This window comes from Caloenas nicobarica, chromosome 4 (genome assembly GCF_036013445.1).
Source record: "Caloenas nicobarica isolate bCalNic1 chromosome 4, bCalNic1.hap1, whole genome shotgun sequence".
Lineage (NCBI taxonomy): Eukaryota > Metazoa > Chordata > Aves > Columbiformes > Columbidae > Caloenas > Caloenas nicobarica.
In genome coordinates this window covers 11,752,860-11,769,656 of record NC_088248.1, presented here as the reverse complement: position 1 = coordinate 11,769,656, position 16,797 = coordinate 11,752,860, and the positions used below count along the sequence as shown (strand labels likewise).

General features: G+C 39.8%; 2 protein-coding genes across 11 annotated transcripts in view; one reads left to right on the top strand and one right to left on the bottom strand.

Moving 5' to 3' along the window:
- Positions 1-626, bottom strand: part of SYNPO2 (synaptopodin 2) — a 72,676-nt gene extending 72,050 nt beyond the window's left edge. The window contains exon 1 of the mRNA XM_065634352.1: positions 507-626. Coding sequence (XP_065490424.1) covers positions 507-611 — 105 coding nt within the window. The 5' untranslated portion in view covers positions 612-626. The remainder of the gene's footprint in view (positions 1-506) is intronic.
- SEC24D (SEC24 homolog D, COPII coat complex component) overlaps positions 1-16,797 on the top strand; it is a 215,781-nt gene that overhangs the window by 147,310 nt on the left and 51,674 nt on the right. For 5 of the 10 annotated variants that reach the window (XM_065634358.1, XM_065634356.1, XM_065634354.1 and 2 more), the window contains 2 exons: positions 672-910; positions 12,300-12,475. The gene's annotated coding sequence lies outside the window, so the exon portion shown is untranslated. Of the gene's footprint in view, positions 1-671; positions 911-7,866; positions 7,924-12,299; positions 12,476-14,045; positions 14,091-14,126; positions 14,212-16,797 lie in introns of those variants that run through there. The other 5 variants (XM_065634359.1, XM_065634355.1, XM_065634361.1 and 2 more) reach the window with 4 other exon arrangements.

The following is a 16,797-nucleotide window of genomic DNA, read 5'->3' as shown; positions in this document are numbered from 1 at the left end:
TTAAAGCTGCTTCTAAGACTGGATAACTTTCCAAAACCAGAGATAACTCAGTGTAATGCTTTCCAGGATTCCCAGAATAGTAGGAACATTTTCCCATGATACGGCTGTATTTATTCTATGCCTAAAGTAGAAAAAGTATCATAAATAGATGACTGAAACAGCATTCATAATATGAGATTCAGTTTTACCACATGGCGAGTGCATTCAAAAACATGCAGCAAATCAAACAGGAGCTGAAAGGCACACATCATTTCACAGTTTCAAACCTTTAACATTCAAGAAAATGTTTGCAATACTTGTAAGCTACCAAAAAAAGTAATCACTCCTTTTTATTCAAACAAACATAAGCAGCACCTGTAGAATCCCTGCAAAACATATTAGCAAATTCAAACAAGCATCACAGTAAGATCCACACCAACTGTTTCACTGGAAGCAGTATTTAAACAAACTATTCTCTTTACTTGTGTTCACAAAACACTGATAACATCTTTCTCTCGTGATCCTACCTTGGCGATTTGCAAAGGCTGCTCTTGCTCCTTGCCACCTTGCAATCTAAAGCCCCAAGGCGCCCCTCCACTCATAGCAATGCAGAGATAATCCCCTGTGCCCATTTTCCTGGTGCAGTTAGGCAGCATTCATTGACAGAAGAACATGAAAAATTTGTCTTGCAGATGTTCAGAGAGGTTGAGATTTGTCTGCCAGGCAGAGCTGGAGACACAGAGCACCACGCTGTTGCCGCTGCTGCGTACTGCACTAGCAAATGTAGTCATTCAGAAGAATGTAAGAGCTCCCTCGGATCAAGGGCACAGCCCACTCTTTCGTCAGATTCCTACGCTCAGCCCACCTTCAAAGTAAACTAAGTAACGTCGAGGAAATGCACACAAAGAGACTCAGCCATGAGGCAGAAAAGGTATTTAAACATGACTCTCGTGACAGCTAAATCAAAGCAACAGCAAAAAGAAGTGTACAATTCCCAGTGATAATTTAGGACGTAAGTTTACTTTAGTAAATGGTGTCAGACATTTTAAACTCTAATTTACCATTTCTTGCATTCATACTTCAAACGAAGAAGAAAGCAGAATCTCAAGTGAAAGATCGTGTACATCTTCCAACTAACTGATAACACTTAGATTGAAAGCTAAGTTTACAATGTTCTTCTCTACCCACATGCACTTTCTGCAGCTCTGTATGTTAAAAAAAAAAAAAAAGGTTTAATAATTTCACTGTCTTGGAATTGCTTCTTTTGCTGGTCTTAATACAGTTTAGTGTGCACTGTTATTTAGTAATGACCTGAACCATTACTGGACCCTAATAATACCTGTTCTTATGCAGCCTGTTGCCTTTCCCACCAGAGAGGAAAGGGGATTAGTGGAATAAAGCATCAGATCTCTGTAGTGATGCTATCAACAGATGATTAGCATTATGTTAATAAAGGGGAACCTTACTATCAGCATGAAAAAAAAAGTTTCAGTGGGAAGTTAATTAGCCTTACAAGACCTGGGTCCTATTCTGTTCCCCATTACTTGGGGTAATGCAGACTGTAAATAGCTGAGCTCTTGCAGGTGTAGTTGGAGTGTTTTAAAAGGCGACTGTTCTTCAGCAAGGCATGAATATTCCCCAAGCTGAGTGTTAACAACTGACAGTGTAAATGCTTCTACTCGCCTCGGCAGAAAGTCAGTTCGTTTGGCTTAAGTCACGTTGCGTTCTGAACTAAGCTGGTTCTAAGGGAGTGTTGAGCAAGTGGGCAGAAACATGGCTAGACTAGTTTCTGAAACACTTCTTGCTTTGAGACCCAGGTTGCTGGGGGTTCATGTCAGATTTCCACAGCCTAAATTCCAACAAGGTCCCTGTATGAAGTGTTTTCAGTTTTTCAGAGATGTCAGGGCAAAAGGAAGCGCTCAGCATTTATGTTACATGACTTTGCATCTAGGTAGCTGGGAACTGCTGAGGCTTTAAACTTAAGCCTGTGGGTCTGTCAGTTCAGTATCCCTGGCATGATGCTTCCTTACGCTACAGCAATGTTCTTTAAAGACCGTTAGGCAAAATATCAAGGCAGAGACAAGATCTTCTGTTAAATATTATGGCTGGAAAAAATAGTCAAGCTTTTTAGGCACTTGAGCCCTTCATCAGGCCTCTGAAGGCACTAAGTTAACCCAAAGACTGAGTGGAGATCAGCTCCCTAATCAGAGGAGAATGTCACTGTCTAAATACCAGGATTTGGTGGCAGGAAGAGTGCTTGCTTTATTGACTACAAGTCAAAGGCTCTGGAGAAGCAAACCAAGCACAGATTGGCATATAGTTAAAACTTAAGGAAAACACTGTCAGAGAAGCCATAGTCAGAAAGGGAATAGTCTTTAAAGGAACTTTGCTAGTCAACCTCTGAGTAGAAGAAACCTCATTTAAAATAACTCAGTTCAAGGTGGATAACTGCTTCTTATCATCTTGTGCAATATTGAATTGCTGCTATAGCAGGCAGCCTTTCCCTAGGCAGAATCTTGCTTTAGACAAAATTCTCCCCCTTTTGCCTAATGATGCACCTCTTTATAGGTACTTTCATGACAGTAACATTCTTAAGCATACAGCAGCAAAAAATGCTCTGTGGCACTCTGGCCAAGACAAAACTAAACACTTTATTTAAGGAAAATGACTCATATAATGTATCAGCCCTTCAAATGTTATAAATGTATGATGAAATTTATATGTTTGATTACTGTTAGGGTGTTTTGAGCTTGTATTAAGCTCTCTTCTATAATTTTGGTGAAAAGGTATAATCAAATCTGATCCCTGTTTCTGAACTTCTTCATGTGCTTATTGTAGAGAAAAAAATAGGGAAAAACACCTCTGCATTTGGATGGTCATTTATTTGATGAGAATTTGTACTAGGTGTAGATGCTTTTAACTCCTTTGATCGTATAACAGAACTGTGTAAAATGATAAAACAGAACAATCTTGATTAATCCTTGCTCAGCTGAAAAAATAACCAGTCAGAAGACCAGGATCTGTTTGATTTTGTTGTATGACACAGATGAAATGTCTTCATACAACTGCTGAATATCAGTAGTTGGTGTTCCTTGAAGTTAATGCTCCACCATCTATTTGACATCCTAAAGGAAAAAAAGCAGAAAAAAGCACTTTAGATTTGATTGTGTCATAGCAAAAGACAGCAAAATCATGCCAATGATTTTGGCTAAAATCACCATATAAAACATTAGAGAAATATATCTTAAATGCAAAATTAACAGTTGTCTACAACATTGTGAGCTAGTTTTTTGGATCCTTAAATTTGTATACTTTAGTGTTTGCTTAATATTCTGCTGGCTTCTGTGGAATCTACATGGTGCTCTAGAAGTTAAACTGTCTTGTAGAGGTGATGGCAACAACAGAGAACATCATTGGTGCTGTAACATCTCTGCTCTCCAAAGAAAAATGCATTTTTTGCTTCTGAGTTTGTATATATATTGTGTAATAGTAATTACTCCAGAACAAGCTGTGAAAATAATGTAATATTAAAAAAAAAACCCCAAACTTAAACTAACACTAGCCCAGTATAATGACAAAGCTTTGAGGACATTTAAACCTGATGCATTTAAACTGATGTAGGACTCTGCTGGAACTGGCAGGAATTGTGGTCCCGACAGGACAACAAAGACAGGAAAAATAACCTTTTTCTAGTCAGTATGTTGAAGGGGTTTTGTAACAACAATTCCAAACAAATTGCTGCTTTTTTTTCTTCTGAGAGAGAATTTGTTGCTTGCCCCTCAGTAAGAAAAACATTTGAAAACTGTAACTAAACTATTCCCATCATGGAGAGATCAAGAGCTTCCTATGTCCTAATCTTTAATTAATAATGCTCCATAGGCATTAACAACTCCCATTTGCCATATGTGACTTAAATGCTTATGCCTCAGCATATCTTGCTTTTTAATACTAGTCTTATCTTGTACATTCTCTGCATCCTTTGGGATTTCTAAATGCTGGTCAGAATCTGGACATCAAGATAAAAGTGAAGTCCTTCATGAAGTTTATGACATTTTGGTCTCTAAATGGTTTCTGCAGCATTAATAAATTGCAGAAGTTCTGAGATAATTTTGCAAGACCACTGAAAAATTTAAAGCTAATGGCAACCACAGCCACTTAACCACTGCCACCGTCTCCATCATTTCACTAAAACCTAGGCAACAATTATAGGCAACAACTGATAAAAAATTTATGTCACAAAAAATAAGTTTATAAACTCAGCAAACGACAAATGCCAGAACTTACCCAACATCCATCTGTGCCCAAATACAGGTAAAGCTTTGGCTTGAATCTGATCTTCTGTGATGAGATCTGTATGAAAAAAAATCCAGGTCAAACTCCCACCTCCTCATCTGCTTTCAAGAACTGCCAGTCAAAAAATCTAGCACATTAGCCTTGATGAGCTGTGATAAACTAAGAATTGCCATACTCAGACCAAAATGAGGCCATCTACCCTAAAATGTTGTGTTCGATAGAGGGTGAAAAACAGTTGCTTAGGAAAAAGAAGACATCCAGTACTTTCCTCAGGTGGCCTCAAGTGACTTCCACTCCAATATTCCTCAGCTGGATGCAGTTCCTGTGGACTTTGTTATGAATTTCTCTTGCATTAACTTTTCCATGTGGTTTCCTCTTTAAGCCCACAGAGTTTTTAGTGTCTATTGTAGGAAGCCATCCCTAAGTACATTGTGACACAAAGAACCACCTTTTCTTCTGGATCCTACCATTTCTTTTGCTGTGTCTTGCTTCTTGGATCAGAGGAAACTGTGACCAAGCAATTCCCAGCCACACTTTCCATGTACTTATTTTTACAGACGTCTTAGATATCCATTTTTGTCATCTATTTTCAAGGGAAGAAGAACAGAATGATGAGTCATTCTTTATCCATCAGCTGTCTCATAGCTTTAGTTATCCTTGTTGCCTTTCTCTATATCCTCTATAGTTCTATATCCTTTTTGAGATGGAGGCCTGGAATGCCACAGTCTTCCAACTAAAAAGTTGGGATTTATATGATAACATTATAATATCATCTCTTTTGTTCTGTAGTTGCTAACCCAAATATTGCTAACACCTGATTTGCATTTTCAGATGCTGCTGAGTTTGTTTTGTTGGAACTATATTTCAAAATCTTAAAATCTTGTCTGATGATAGTCAGTTCAAAGCTCATTTTTTTAATATATGAATTAATGTTGGGTTTTTGTTTTTTTTTTTTTCCCCTGTGTGTATCACCTTATACTTCTAAGCCACATTATGGTATGGCTGCTTAGTTTTCTTAAAAGCCTTTGGTGAAAGAATTTGTTGAAAGCCTTTTGTAAATCCAAGATCAATCAGAACACCCTTATCCACATGTTTTTTGATCCCCTCAGAGGACTATCTTATGTCTGTGAAGCAGGGCTTCCTTTTATGAAAACCTTTTTAAGTCTTCCCAGATAAATCATATTTATCCAGATGTCCACTTTTCCATATTATAGCTTCCACCTATTTATTTTGTATAGATATTGGGCTGACAGGCTTGTTGTTTTCTGAATCTCTGTTGGAACACTTCTGTTAAAAAATGACACTCTCTAATCTCAGGTAACAGTTTTAAGTAAGAGTCAGCTATTTCAGCCTCGAATTCCTTTAAAGCTCTGTGTGGTCCTGGTGACTACTTCTTAATTTTGTTTGCCTCTTCTACTGTCATTTGTCCATATATTTTCGTTTCTCATTGTAATAATCATAAGGATTCTGAACAGTTTTGCTATAAGTGGATTTATATAAAATCAAATTTAAATCAAGTTGTTCAGTAGTTGAGTTCAGAAGACATTCCACAAACGTGATGATAAATAAGATATATGTTCATATTTCATTCAGCAATAAAAGAAAAGCTGTCATTTCACCTAAAGTTTCCTACAATAGTATTCTATATCGGTGGATTTTTTTCATAATGAAAACCTTTCCACCCATCCGTTGTTAATGAGGAAGAGAGGGAAAGGGGATGTCATGATCTGTAACTTATGAGCAGCATTTTACTGCTGTAAATACCCAGATGGTCTGATTTCCTCCTTTTTAGGCATTTCATTTTCTTTTCCTATCCAATTTTTTCACATAAAATTAACATAAGCTAGTTCCCCAAAAATTCCTACTTAACAGCTTTCTAGTAAATTCTTACTATATAATCTGTGTAAACAATTTGATAAGCTACACAATTTATTAGCCAAATGGGAGAAGCAGGGGAAAAAAAAAAAAAGACAGTGCTTTTTTTGTTTGTTTCTTTATTAATTGCTTGGAAGAAAAAAAAAAAACAACCCACACTTGTAAATGTGTGACTAGTTTAATGGAACAAAATATATAATCAGAGCTATGCCACTTAAGAAGACATAACATACAGTCTCTTCCAAATGAAGTGAAAATGGCCTCTTTGAATATATTCCTTCAAATTAGATTTTTTTTTTTTTACAAAGTAGCTTCTGCAAGCTGGGTAATGTGAGGCAATGTAGCATATGTTACTATTACAAATCATTGCCTAATAACATTCCTTGTGTCATAGTACTACAACTCAATAATTGCAAAGCTAAACATCCTTTTCACCAAACCTTACAGAAGCAGAAAAATACATATATGCTTAATTCTTACCCTTGGTTTTTGTTCTTCTGACTTCAGAAGCAACAAGAACAGCCACATGGAAAGGATTGAATTTACAAAAAAGGTATAAAATGACAGACAAAGCAAGTGAAATATATTGATGGAAGGTTCAAGTGCATGGCTCCAGCCAACATTCATTAAACCTGATTGTTCTTCATTTTTTCCCATCTAATTTCTCTTGTCCTACAACAGAAATTAATATAATCCAGATGTTTTGATTGCATGAGGAGCTCTGCAGTGTGCTGCAAGCTAAAGAAGGTTTGCTGACTGAAAGCACAGACATGGAGTGGTAAAGGTACTATAAAACAGTAATACCAAGTTCTTAGTGAAAAGAAATTAAAAAGACAAGTCATCTATAATTAGCAGCTACCTCCAAGGGCAGACAGGAAAGCTCTGCCCACACTTGTAAGAGGCATGAGCAGTTCCTCACCAGTAGAGGTAAAGGCTTCAAAATTTAATCCCTAATGTGGATTATTAGGCTGGATACTGTGTGATGGGTTGGAATTTTAGAACTAGTCCCACTTTATTATTTTTTCCCAACTTCAAGAATGGCAAATAAAGCACAGTGTAACCTTGAGAAATCTGCTTGAAGTTCTGAAAACCTTGGTTCGTAGTTTCATAGTTGGAATGCGCCCATAGTACCCTGTTCTTCCCTCTTTCCTCTGTACAACAAAATAAGCTGTAAATTTCGTAAAGCAGTTTCTACCATTCACTTTACAAGTATAGTGAAGTATTTTGCTCAGTGACTGCCCCAGTGAGTCTGATGTTGGTGGTTCGAACTACATCATTTAGCAAAAGGACGGTGCATAAAGCTGCTACAGCATCAAGTTACATCTGTCTAACAGCATTGCTTGCTCTTTGCATCTGGATGGTTCTGTTTAGATTTTTACCAGAGAACCAGTAACAACAAAGATGATACAGCAAGGACCTCCCTGCATGAAATCTCACCTCCCATGCAAACAACTGCAATAAATTATAAAGCAAACCAAATGTCTTTTTTTTTCCTTGGCTATAGGAACAAGAATTCCAACTCTCTGCTTCCATAACTAATTGCTTTCCAAATGGAGCAGATTATCTTAGAAAAATCTGCCCTCCAAAAACACCTTGATGTTTAACCCCTGCTGATCCTACATCCTTTCCTGTTGTGCTGCTTATTCTTGCCAGGAACGAGTTTCCAGGTTTCTCAGCTCCTCTGTCCTGGGTACAGGCCAGCTTCTGCTTTTGGTGATCATCTACTGCCTGGTTGGTGATGGTATGGATCCGCCAGTGTCTGCAAATCCTGAACAAGTGGGTTTTGTGCCTCCACAAAGCAAACCTAGTACGCGTCCTATAACATCAAGTGTGATGTAGAATTTTGCTCCTATCCTTTGTGGTTTTTCTTCACGCCAGCTGCATCTCCTATCCCTTTGTTGCATCCATCATGTAGAAATAATGTGACATTTAAAAAAAAATACATCTGATTTTCTTTGATTTAAGTCTGATGCTTGTTTTTGTTGATGATGGAGAAGGCAACAAACAGTTGGTACTAAAGGTATCCAAATAGTGCAAAATCAGTATTTTGAAAAATAGTTTGTAATCAATACCGATATTTTTACAAATGACAGAAATGCTTTACTGGTATGTAGTACCTCTTTCCACACTCAGGTGGATTTTTTACTCCCACATTAAAGGTGGTATAAAGCAGAAGCACAGTGAATGTGAGTGTGAATAAACATAAAAGTATTTGCATCTTACGTAATTTCTTAGTGATTTTGAAGAGCTGGTTTTCTTATGTAACAGATTCATCCAATAGTTATGAGTATTTGTCAAGACTAACGAATAGAAAACTTATTCTGCTTGCGATATCAACTGATCAAAGAAAGGAAATAATATAATATGAGTTGCAGTACACAATCTATTATATGGAACAAATATGGCTTACTAACGGTAGGACTCAGAGTGTTGAATGGTCACTAGAACAGGCTGAAATGCAACTCTGTTATTAACTGGACAAATGGAAAATATGACTGTAAATCCATCCTATGTTTTCCAAAACTGAGTAAATCAGTCAAATAGCTAGTTTGCTGTTAAGAGTTTCCTGATTCTTATTCAATGTTACTTTTTTTTTTTTTAACGATAGTAAGCTTATTTGAGTACTCATCTATAGCAAGACTCCACAACACATCAGAAGTTTTATACATGAGCAGGAAACGTAAAATGGAAGACAATGAGAGTAAAGCTACTTCAGATGCTTTTGAATGTAAAAGTGAAATATATCTAAGTTTGAGAAATTCCATACATTCAGCAAGCAAACATGGAAAGGATCACATAACTTTCTGCTGTCCTTTCTTAGTCTGATGGCTTAATGTTTATTCACAGTGCTTTGTATATTGTACATTATTCATCAGATTATAATGAGAAGTTCTCATCTTTGTTTTTATGCTACGCTTTGTTTTGTAGCAATTATGGCAGGCTAATCAAGTCTTGGGTATTTTAAGAACTGGTAGTGCAATCTTCCCCTCTCATGCATCTTAGACAGTACTAAATTAATTTTAAAAAGATAATGAAATTCCCCAACTGAAACATCGCAGCAGTTTTCTCAGAACACTGTATCTATCTCCTGTAAATGTTCCAGATCAAGTTGCCAGAATGTTGATTTCATTAGAAAACCAAAATAGCAACAACCAGTGAGAGCAGGCAGAGGAGCCTCACACTTTGCAGATACTGAAAAATCCAGAGGCTTGAACTACCCAGAAAGTCTTTTTTAAAGAAAGCAGCCACAGTTTTCTAAAGCAACTTTGCTTCTGTAATGTGTGACTTGCATAGAACTTATCACATGTGGACCATAGAGCATTTTATAACCATTTCTGTTTTACTGAGTTTCAGCAAAAGAAGTGGTTCTAGCAAATAGGGACCAATCTAACAAGAAATCAGGAGCTTGGCTTTAAGGCAAGTGCCCTTTTCACAAAACCAAGTCTCTCCTAGGCAAATAATAGGATGAAATACTATTTCACTTGCATATCATTTTTCTTCCGTAAATACAATTTTTTGTTTTGCAAATATGCCAGTAAACTTTACCAACATCCTCCAAGGTAGGCAATGAATGTGCTCTTGTGGTGCTCTGTTTGGGGGAGTTTGGCAGGATGAAGACAAAAGGTTCTGTCATTGAGGACTTACCAGTTGCCAGTGATGTTTAAAGGGGTTGGGGCAGGGAGGGAGGGACGCACTCCCGCTCCTTCCTCTCCTCTGCAGAGTACAACAAAATGCAACCCTTTCTAGGGTGGAAAAATGCAGCTGTTCAAAAGCTGCCAGCAACTCTACAACTGCAACAAAATCGCCCAGTTTACAGCAGGCAATGGAGGGTAATATTGGGTCTAAATTAATTTGCAGATGAATTCAGACAGACTGTAAGTTTATGAGTTGGATTTGGATTTACACTCATGCTCATCTAAAAATATTTTGGAAACTTTAATGCACGCAAGGTGTCAGGATCTCTTTGAGTATGGTGTGATGGGAGCAGCCTGAGAGGCAGAACAGCCTTTAGCAGCACTGCGGAGTGCGAGGTCAGTACTTGGCAGGAGGGAAAAGAGAATCACTTGCAGGATCCATGTGCTCCACAATCCCTAAATGTGTCCCAGTGGTCCCCCTGAAGGGCCAGGCCTGATTTTGGTTGTGGGTGCTCTGACTCACTCACTGCTTAATTAGTGTCTGCTCTTGAAAAATAAAAATTAAGAAAAAAATTATTTTTAAAAAAATTATAAAAGTAAGGAATTAAATCTTCCTTTACTATGTCCCTGTGCTTGAGCTGAAACAGGACTTGGTGACAGAGCATGGTCACTGTAGGAAGTTTCTATTACCACCCGTTACAGGATTTTAACATGACTGTATTATTAATATTTTCCCTGAATAACAGCAGCTACATCAGTCTTATCTTCTGAGAAATCTTTGCTCTGTGTTTTCATTTTATATAGGGCAGTGTTTAAAGGGTGAACTCCAATATTTTCTAATTGCCATCGAGATTGTTTAATCAAATTACCAGTATTCACTTCTGTTGTACCCCTATTTATGTTTCTATTGTGCTTAGGTTTTATATTAGAACTGTGAGTCACAACACTGATGTGTTTCTTCTTACAGTAGTGTTCTGTTTCCTGAAGTATTACATCTTTCCTTTTTCTTCACGCAGCATTTTTTAATCTGACCTCACAGTCACACTGTTTTTTTCAGGAAAAGCATAATCCATTCAAAATTTGATTGCTTCTTTTTTACCAAAGTATTTGCTTTCATTTTAAACAAATACAACTTTTATAAATATTAACTTGCATTTTGCTTATAAAGCGCTTTACACTGAACTGTAAACTGTTTTCCATAGATCTTAACTAGACAGTAGACAAAACACTAAAGAATACTTTAGTGATTATATGTAAGCAAGACAGGAAAAGAAAGTAATCTTTTTATGTAAACAGCCTTAAGGACCCTTCTGATGTTGTGTGAATGCAAACCTGTGGCTTTGTCTGCAGGACACACACATTAAACAGAGAAAAAAGTGTCCACAAAAAAGTCTTTTAATGGAGTTTTCTGAACTATTCCTTGTGATGAAGTAGTCTTTTATTTAATGAATGTACCAAATATTGCCCATGTCTTCCCCCAGAAAATGGTTTAGAATATATACAGATTTTTTTTTAAAAAATCCATACAGCACTGAAGTGCTGATATTTGTCTTGTCACAGCTTTGTGTTAACACAGTCAACATTAACTGTTACAAAAGCTGTACTAGACCTATCATAGTGAGAAAGACACATCTGTATCTCAAATGCATTATTGTGGTGGTCTGATTCTTCCTGGCAGCTTGTGCTGAGGCTATATTTTAAGGACATCCCCTAAATGAAAAGGTTAGGTTAGGATTTAGGATTCCTTGAATCACACATTGTCTTAATGCAATGTGCTATGAGACACAGACAAGAATTCTGCAGTTTGTCCACAAGGGGCTTCTATAGGCCTCCAGCAGTAACTTCAGGGAACAGATCAATGCCAAATGATTAAAATAATATTTTTTAAAAATGAATATTGGTCTCTGAAAGATTTGAATTAGCCCTTTACAGAGCCTGTGTTGGTTCCATAACCAATAATCACCCAAGCTGATGGAGGACTGTTTGTTTTCTTTGTTTCAGAACTGATGGAAAAAAATCTAATGAGAACTTGAAGAGCGAGATTTTAGAGGCAGGGGATTTGCTATTTTTTAATATAGATGAAAAAAGCATATAGATTTAGACAAATTATTCTGTTTACTTCACCAGTACTAACTCCAGATTAGGTCTGAAATATATGAAATCACATTAGTTTTCAGCAGCACTGCATAGGTTCAACTTCAGGATAAACTGATTGCTAAGAAAGGTAATTTAACCTACAAGATCTTCCTTATTGATGGTGATACTCAGATTTTATTAATTAAAATTATATAATTGAAATGAAGTGAGAACACCTTAGCAATCCTGCAGTTTCATTTTTATGAAATTACTTTCCAGACCAGGAATGCACATAAATCTTTAATGATGTTTCCACATTTCTGAAATGGAAAACCTTAAATTACTTCTAATGTTATAGGCAGAAACTGTAGATAAATACTACTTGTAGCTTCAAAACATCCTGGACCATGACACACTGTGTGCCTTTCCCCTGTGTTCCAGGCTAAAGGACAATGGAAGCAAAGCTGCATCCTCAAAAAAGAGGCATCCTGTTCCATTTCCAGAGCGTTTCTGAAACAGGGGAAGAGCTGGCACCACCACAGCTTCTCCGTGCTATCTTCTGCCGATCTCATCTCTCAGTTTCACTAGGGCCGATTTCAGGGAGAAGAAATCTGATAGTAAGTATTCAGTGGCCAAACAAGTGCACGGTTCCCTAATGCTGAATTATCCACAGCTGCTTACTGTTAATAGCTACCAGCCAGACACAACAGGACTGGTGGGACAGTGACCCGCCTGTCTCCACAACAAAATAGGGAATGTCCAAACTTAAAGCCATTATTTTCTTCAGTGGCAAGGTATTTCAAAATAATTGTGCATAACTGAAGGTAATTGTATGTGTATTTTGCTCTGACATATCCAACAGCATTGGTTCCAATAAGATGTAGAAAAGCAGCTTATATTACTTGGTGTTGAATCCAGCCCTGGACAGAAAATGTGAAGACTGGTCAATACTTGTTCTTGCCCACTTTTGTTTGCTTTCTTAAGCCTTCTCGCAAATCTTTCATGTAAAGGACACCCCTGTGTACCTTCAATTTTACATCTATTTCAAAGGCACTGGCATTTTTTCAGAATTATTTTGTGTAGTAATGAATGCTTTTGACAATCTTGTCTGAGGTAGCTGTTACTGAGATTTAGCACCATTTAAAACTGTTTACTACTTTCAAAAGCTTTTTCAAGGTTTGTAGAACACTCAAAGGATAAGAAAGCTTGTGAAGCCTGAATTCCAGATGCATATAAGTTATGATGCAGTCTTTAGCTTTTTTATCCCCACTAATCCTCTGCCACTTCTTTTTTCTTTTTTTTACTTTAATATCACAGTAAATGTGGGTTTTTTGACTGGGAAGATCAGTCACTTTACCAATACATCTTTCTCATGTTACTCCTGTGTTTCTACTTTGTTAATTAGAGAAACATTGACTCTATCCACTAACCAAGGCAGTCTTTTTAAATGTACTTGAACAGTAACTAAACCCAGAGTGTGCAAACAAGTCGTACCTGTATTGTATTTCACTCTAGACATTCAGGTGGCATAATTTTACATACATATATAGCCACAGATAAAAATGTGTTTTAAGGTATATATGAGAAAAGTATCGTATTTTTAGGGCACTTTTATGTTTAAAGAGGAATTTCATCCCCAACATAGAAGGGAAAATGAATTGATGATAACATTTATAAACGGTAGGTACTGTGTGTGTGGGTTTCTAGCCGATCTAATCGAGTTACTCGGTGTGTTTCTGTTTGGGAAGCCACGCCAGCCCCGCAGTCCCTGCCCCGAGCTGTTTCCTGAGCCGTGTCCCGCCGCTCCCGGGGGCGGCCCGCGGGCACCGCCGCCGGCGCGCCTCTCCGCTTTGCTTGCAACGAGCCGGTTCCGCACCCGCTGGCCGCCGGCTCTCAAAACCAAAACGGCTTGGGAAGAATCGGGCTTTCCCACAACAAAGCGGGCACGGCACCGCGCCCGGGAGCCGCCGCCTCCCTGCCCGGCGGGCCCGAGGGTCCGGCCGCCGTCCCCGCTCCCCTCCCTCTCACCCCGCGGCGGCTGGTGCTGGTGCGGGCACGGCGTCGCTGCGCGCACTGCGCAGGCGCTGCCACGGGGCCGGGCGCGCTCCCGGCCCGGGTGGGGGGAGCGAGAGGCGGTGGCGCGCGGGCAGGCTCAGACGTGGCAGTTGGGCGAGCGCGTGTTCCCGAGCGGCGGCGCGCGCGAGCAGGCGGGGGGCTGCGCGCGGCCCCCAGGTAACGGTCCCAACGGCGCAGCCGGGCCGGCCGGCCGCCACAGCCCGCGGGGCGACTCCGGCCGCTGCCCTGCAGGTGCGGCGCGGCCGGGCATCGGGCCGTGCTGGCGGGCACTGCCCAGGTGAGCAGCCGCGGGGGGCGGCGGGGCCGCGGCCGTGCCCCTCGCGGGGAGCAACAGGCGCTTTCGCGGCGGTCCGGGGCGGGCGAGCGGCGGCAGAGGCAGCCCGAGGGGCGGTGAGAGAGGGCAGAGGCTTTGGGCGCCCTGCGGCAGCAGGCAGCCGGGGCTGCGCGCGTCCCGCCCGTGCGCGTCCCGCCCGTGTGCGTCCCACCCGTGTGCGTCCCACCCGTGCGCAGCTTGCGGCCCCTCGGCCGGCGCGGTGTGGGGGCGCAGGTACCCGGGCCGCCGCTCTGCGGTGCCCGCGGGCGGGCAGACGTGTCCTGCGCCCAGCGGGGCCGTAGGGCCGACCGGGTGGGGAGAGCTGTTACAGGCACTTAAAATTGTCAGCTAATGGGATAGAAAGATTAACTGTGTGCAGGGTTTTCACCGTATTGGAGTAAATTGAAGCTTATGATTTCGTAGCTTATTCCAAAATGCGGTTTAATAAAACCCCCGCGTCTAGCTGTATTCCATTCTGTGTATATTTTGCATGTAGATACACACACGCACCCCAAAGATGATTTGCCAGGTTGAGGTCACAGCATGCCTTGGGGAGGGATAGCACCTTTCCCTAGATGATATGTTACCAAACACAGTGTCTCTGAAGAAACATAAAGTTAATAGTTCTTCAGTTAGCTGAGAATGTGATGCTCAATTTTTGATTCTGTTATCCTACTTTTACATACACATAGTGGACTTTTACATCTTCATAGAGATACCATCGCAGTAGAGCATGGCATAGATCATCAATCCTCTGAAAAAAAAAAAAAAGATGACTACTTGTTCTGTAATAGTGGTAAATTAAATCATGGAGAAGTGTTTGTGTTAGTGTTGTTCTTCAGGCTACAGGATGTAAGGTAAACTAGTGTTAAGAGAGACAGGGAGAAAAAAGTTTTCACATCCTTCTGTGTGGTGATACTTGTAGTAAACAAACCCAGGGCAAGATCTAGGTTTAGCAGATCCTCTGATCTTTCCTATGCGATTTCCAGCATGAATCTATATGTCTCTTGTCAGAACCTGGTTGCTGAAACCTTAGGTGATCAATTTCTATTGATATTTTGGGTGTTGCCTCCAAGCTAGTTTCATTGTGTGTTGGTATATGTATGTGTCTTTAGAAAGGATTAAATATGTTGAATGTTAAATAGAATCTGGAACTGTGTTTGTTAAATCTATACTATTTTGCCTATGGTTCCTGTCCGTCTTCAGCACAACCTCTGTGTGTTTATACTGTCTGTGGGAAGTTTGACGTGGCAAGATTTTTTTCATGTGAGGAAGCTGTGGAGGAAGTAATTTCCCCTGGATGCTGTCACAGCTAAAGGTATTGGCTGTTGCAGCTGCCTCAAAGTGAAAATCTCTTCCTTTATGTAGATATAAAAGATATATATGTTTATGCTAGTATGTAGGTAACTTAGTGCTGATTTACTGTCTTTTGGAGCAATTAAAGCTTGCACTGCCACGTCTTTTCTGATGGGGGTAGGGGAAGGAAGAAGGTATGACTGGCAGCAAGAAGCCTCTCTGTTTAAAACTTTTTTTTTTCTTCCCATGTTTACCTTGTTAACTAAGAAATAGAAGACAACTCTTTAAGATTACCTGTCTGAAGCAGTTTAATGCTGCAACTGAGGAGTTTTACGCCACAATGAGGAGTGTGGCTTACAGGATTTCACGGCTAATGTGTGAGGAGGGCTAGGCCCTGTACCCAGCTCAAAGTGATTTCTTGTCTGAATATGGAAGATAAGTAAAACTGTTGCTTTTTTTCCCCAGAAATATATGCTTAATTTGAGAAGTCTAGAGATGGATTTTCTGATAGGGATTGCTTTTCTCTGCTGACATGTGCCAGAGCAACATGAATTTGCCTGTTGTGATCTTGGTGCTGTGTGTAATTTTGAGATGCCTTTGTGTGTGCTTCTGCAGCACAACTCCTGATTGACTTTGATCCAGTTTGCATACTCAAAGCTGATTCCATGCCTCAGACCTAAGAAGATGAAGTATAGATGGTTGGGGAAGCTATTTCAAAGCTATTTCAAACACTTAACATCTAAAATTCTAGTTTATATCATATATCTTTAGTTCTTTGAGGATGCCTGACCTGTGTTCTTGGGATTCCAGAGAAGTAGTAAATGCTTATTCTCTCTCTGTTGTACTTTATACTCTGTTTTACCAGCATCAGACACAGGGAATCTTCCCTCATTTGCTTGGAATGGAGCTGATGAAGAAGGTTTGATTAAAAGCTGGTGCCATGTTCCATACTTGCTCTAAAAATAGGCGTACTGGGACAGGAGAAGGATTTGCTAGAGGAGTTTCATACTCTGGCCACTCAACCTTTCATGATTTTTCAGTATGTTCATTGAGATGTCTGGTATTTGGGGAGCAGGACTCATGGTGTCTTTTTTAAGTCTAGGTTTCCCCAGTAAAGGGAACAGTTCGAGACTTTCCTTTGAGTTTTTGTCTACCTACATATCCATCACTTAGAGTTTTTCTCTCTGTGGGCCTGGGACAGGTGAATCCCATTTGGATGAGTTCAGTGATTTGTTTAAATCTATGCAGTATGCA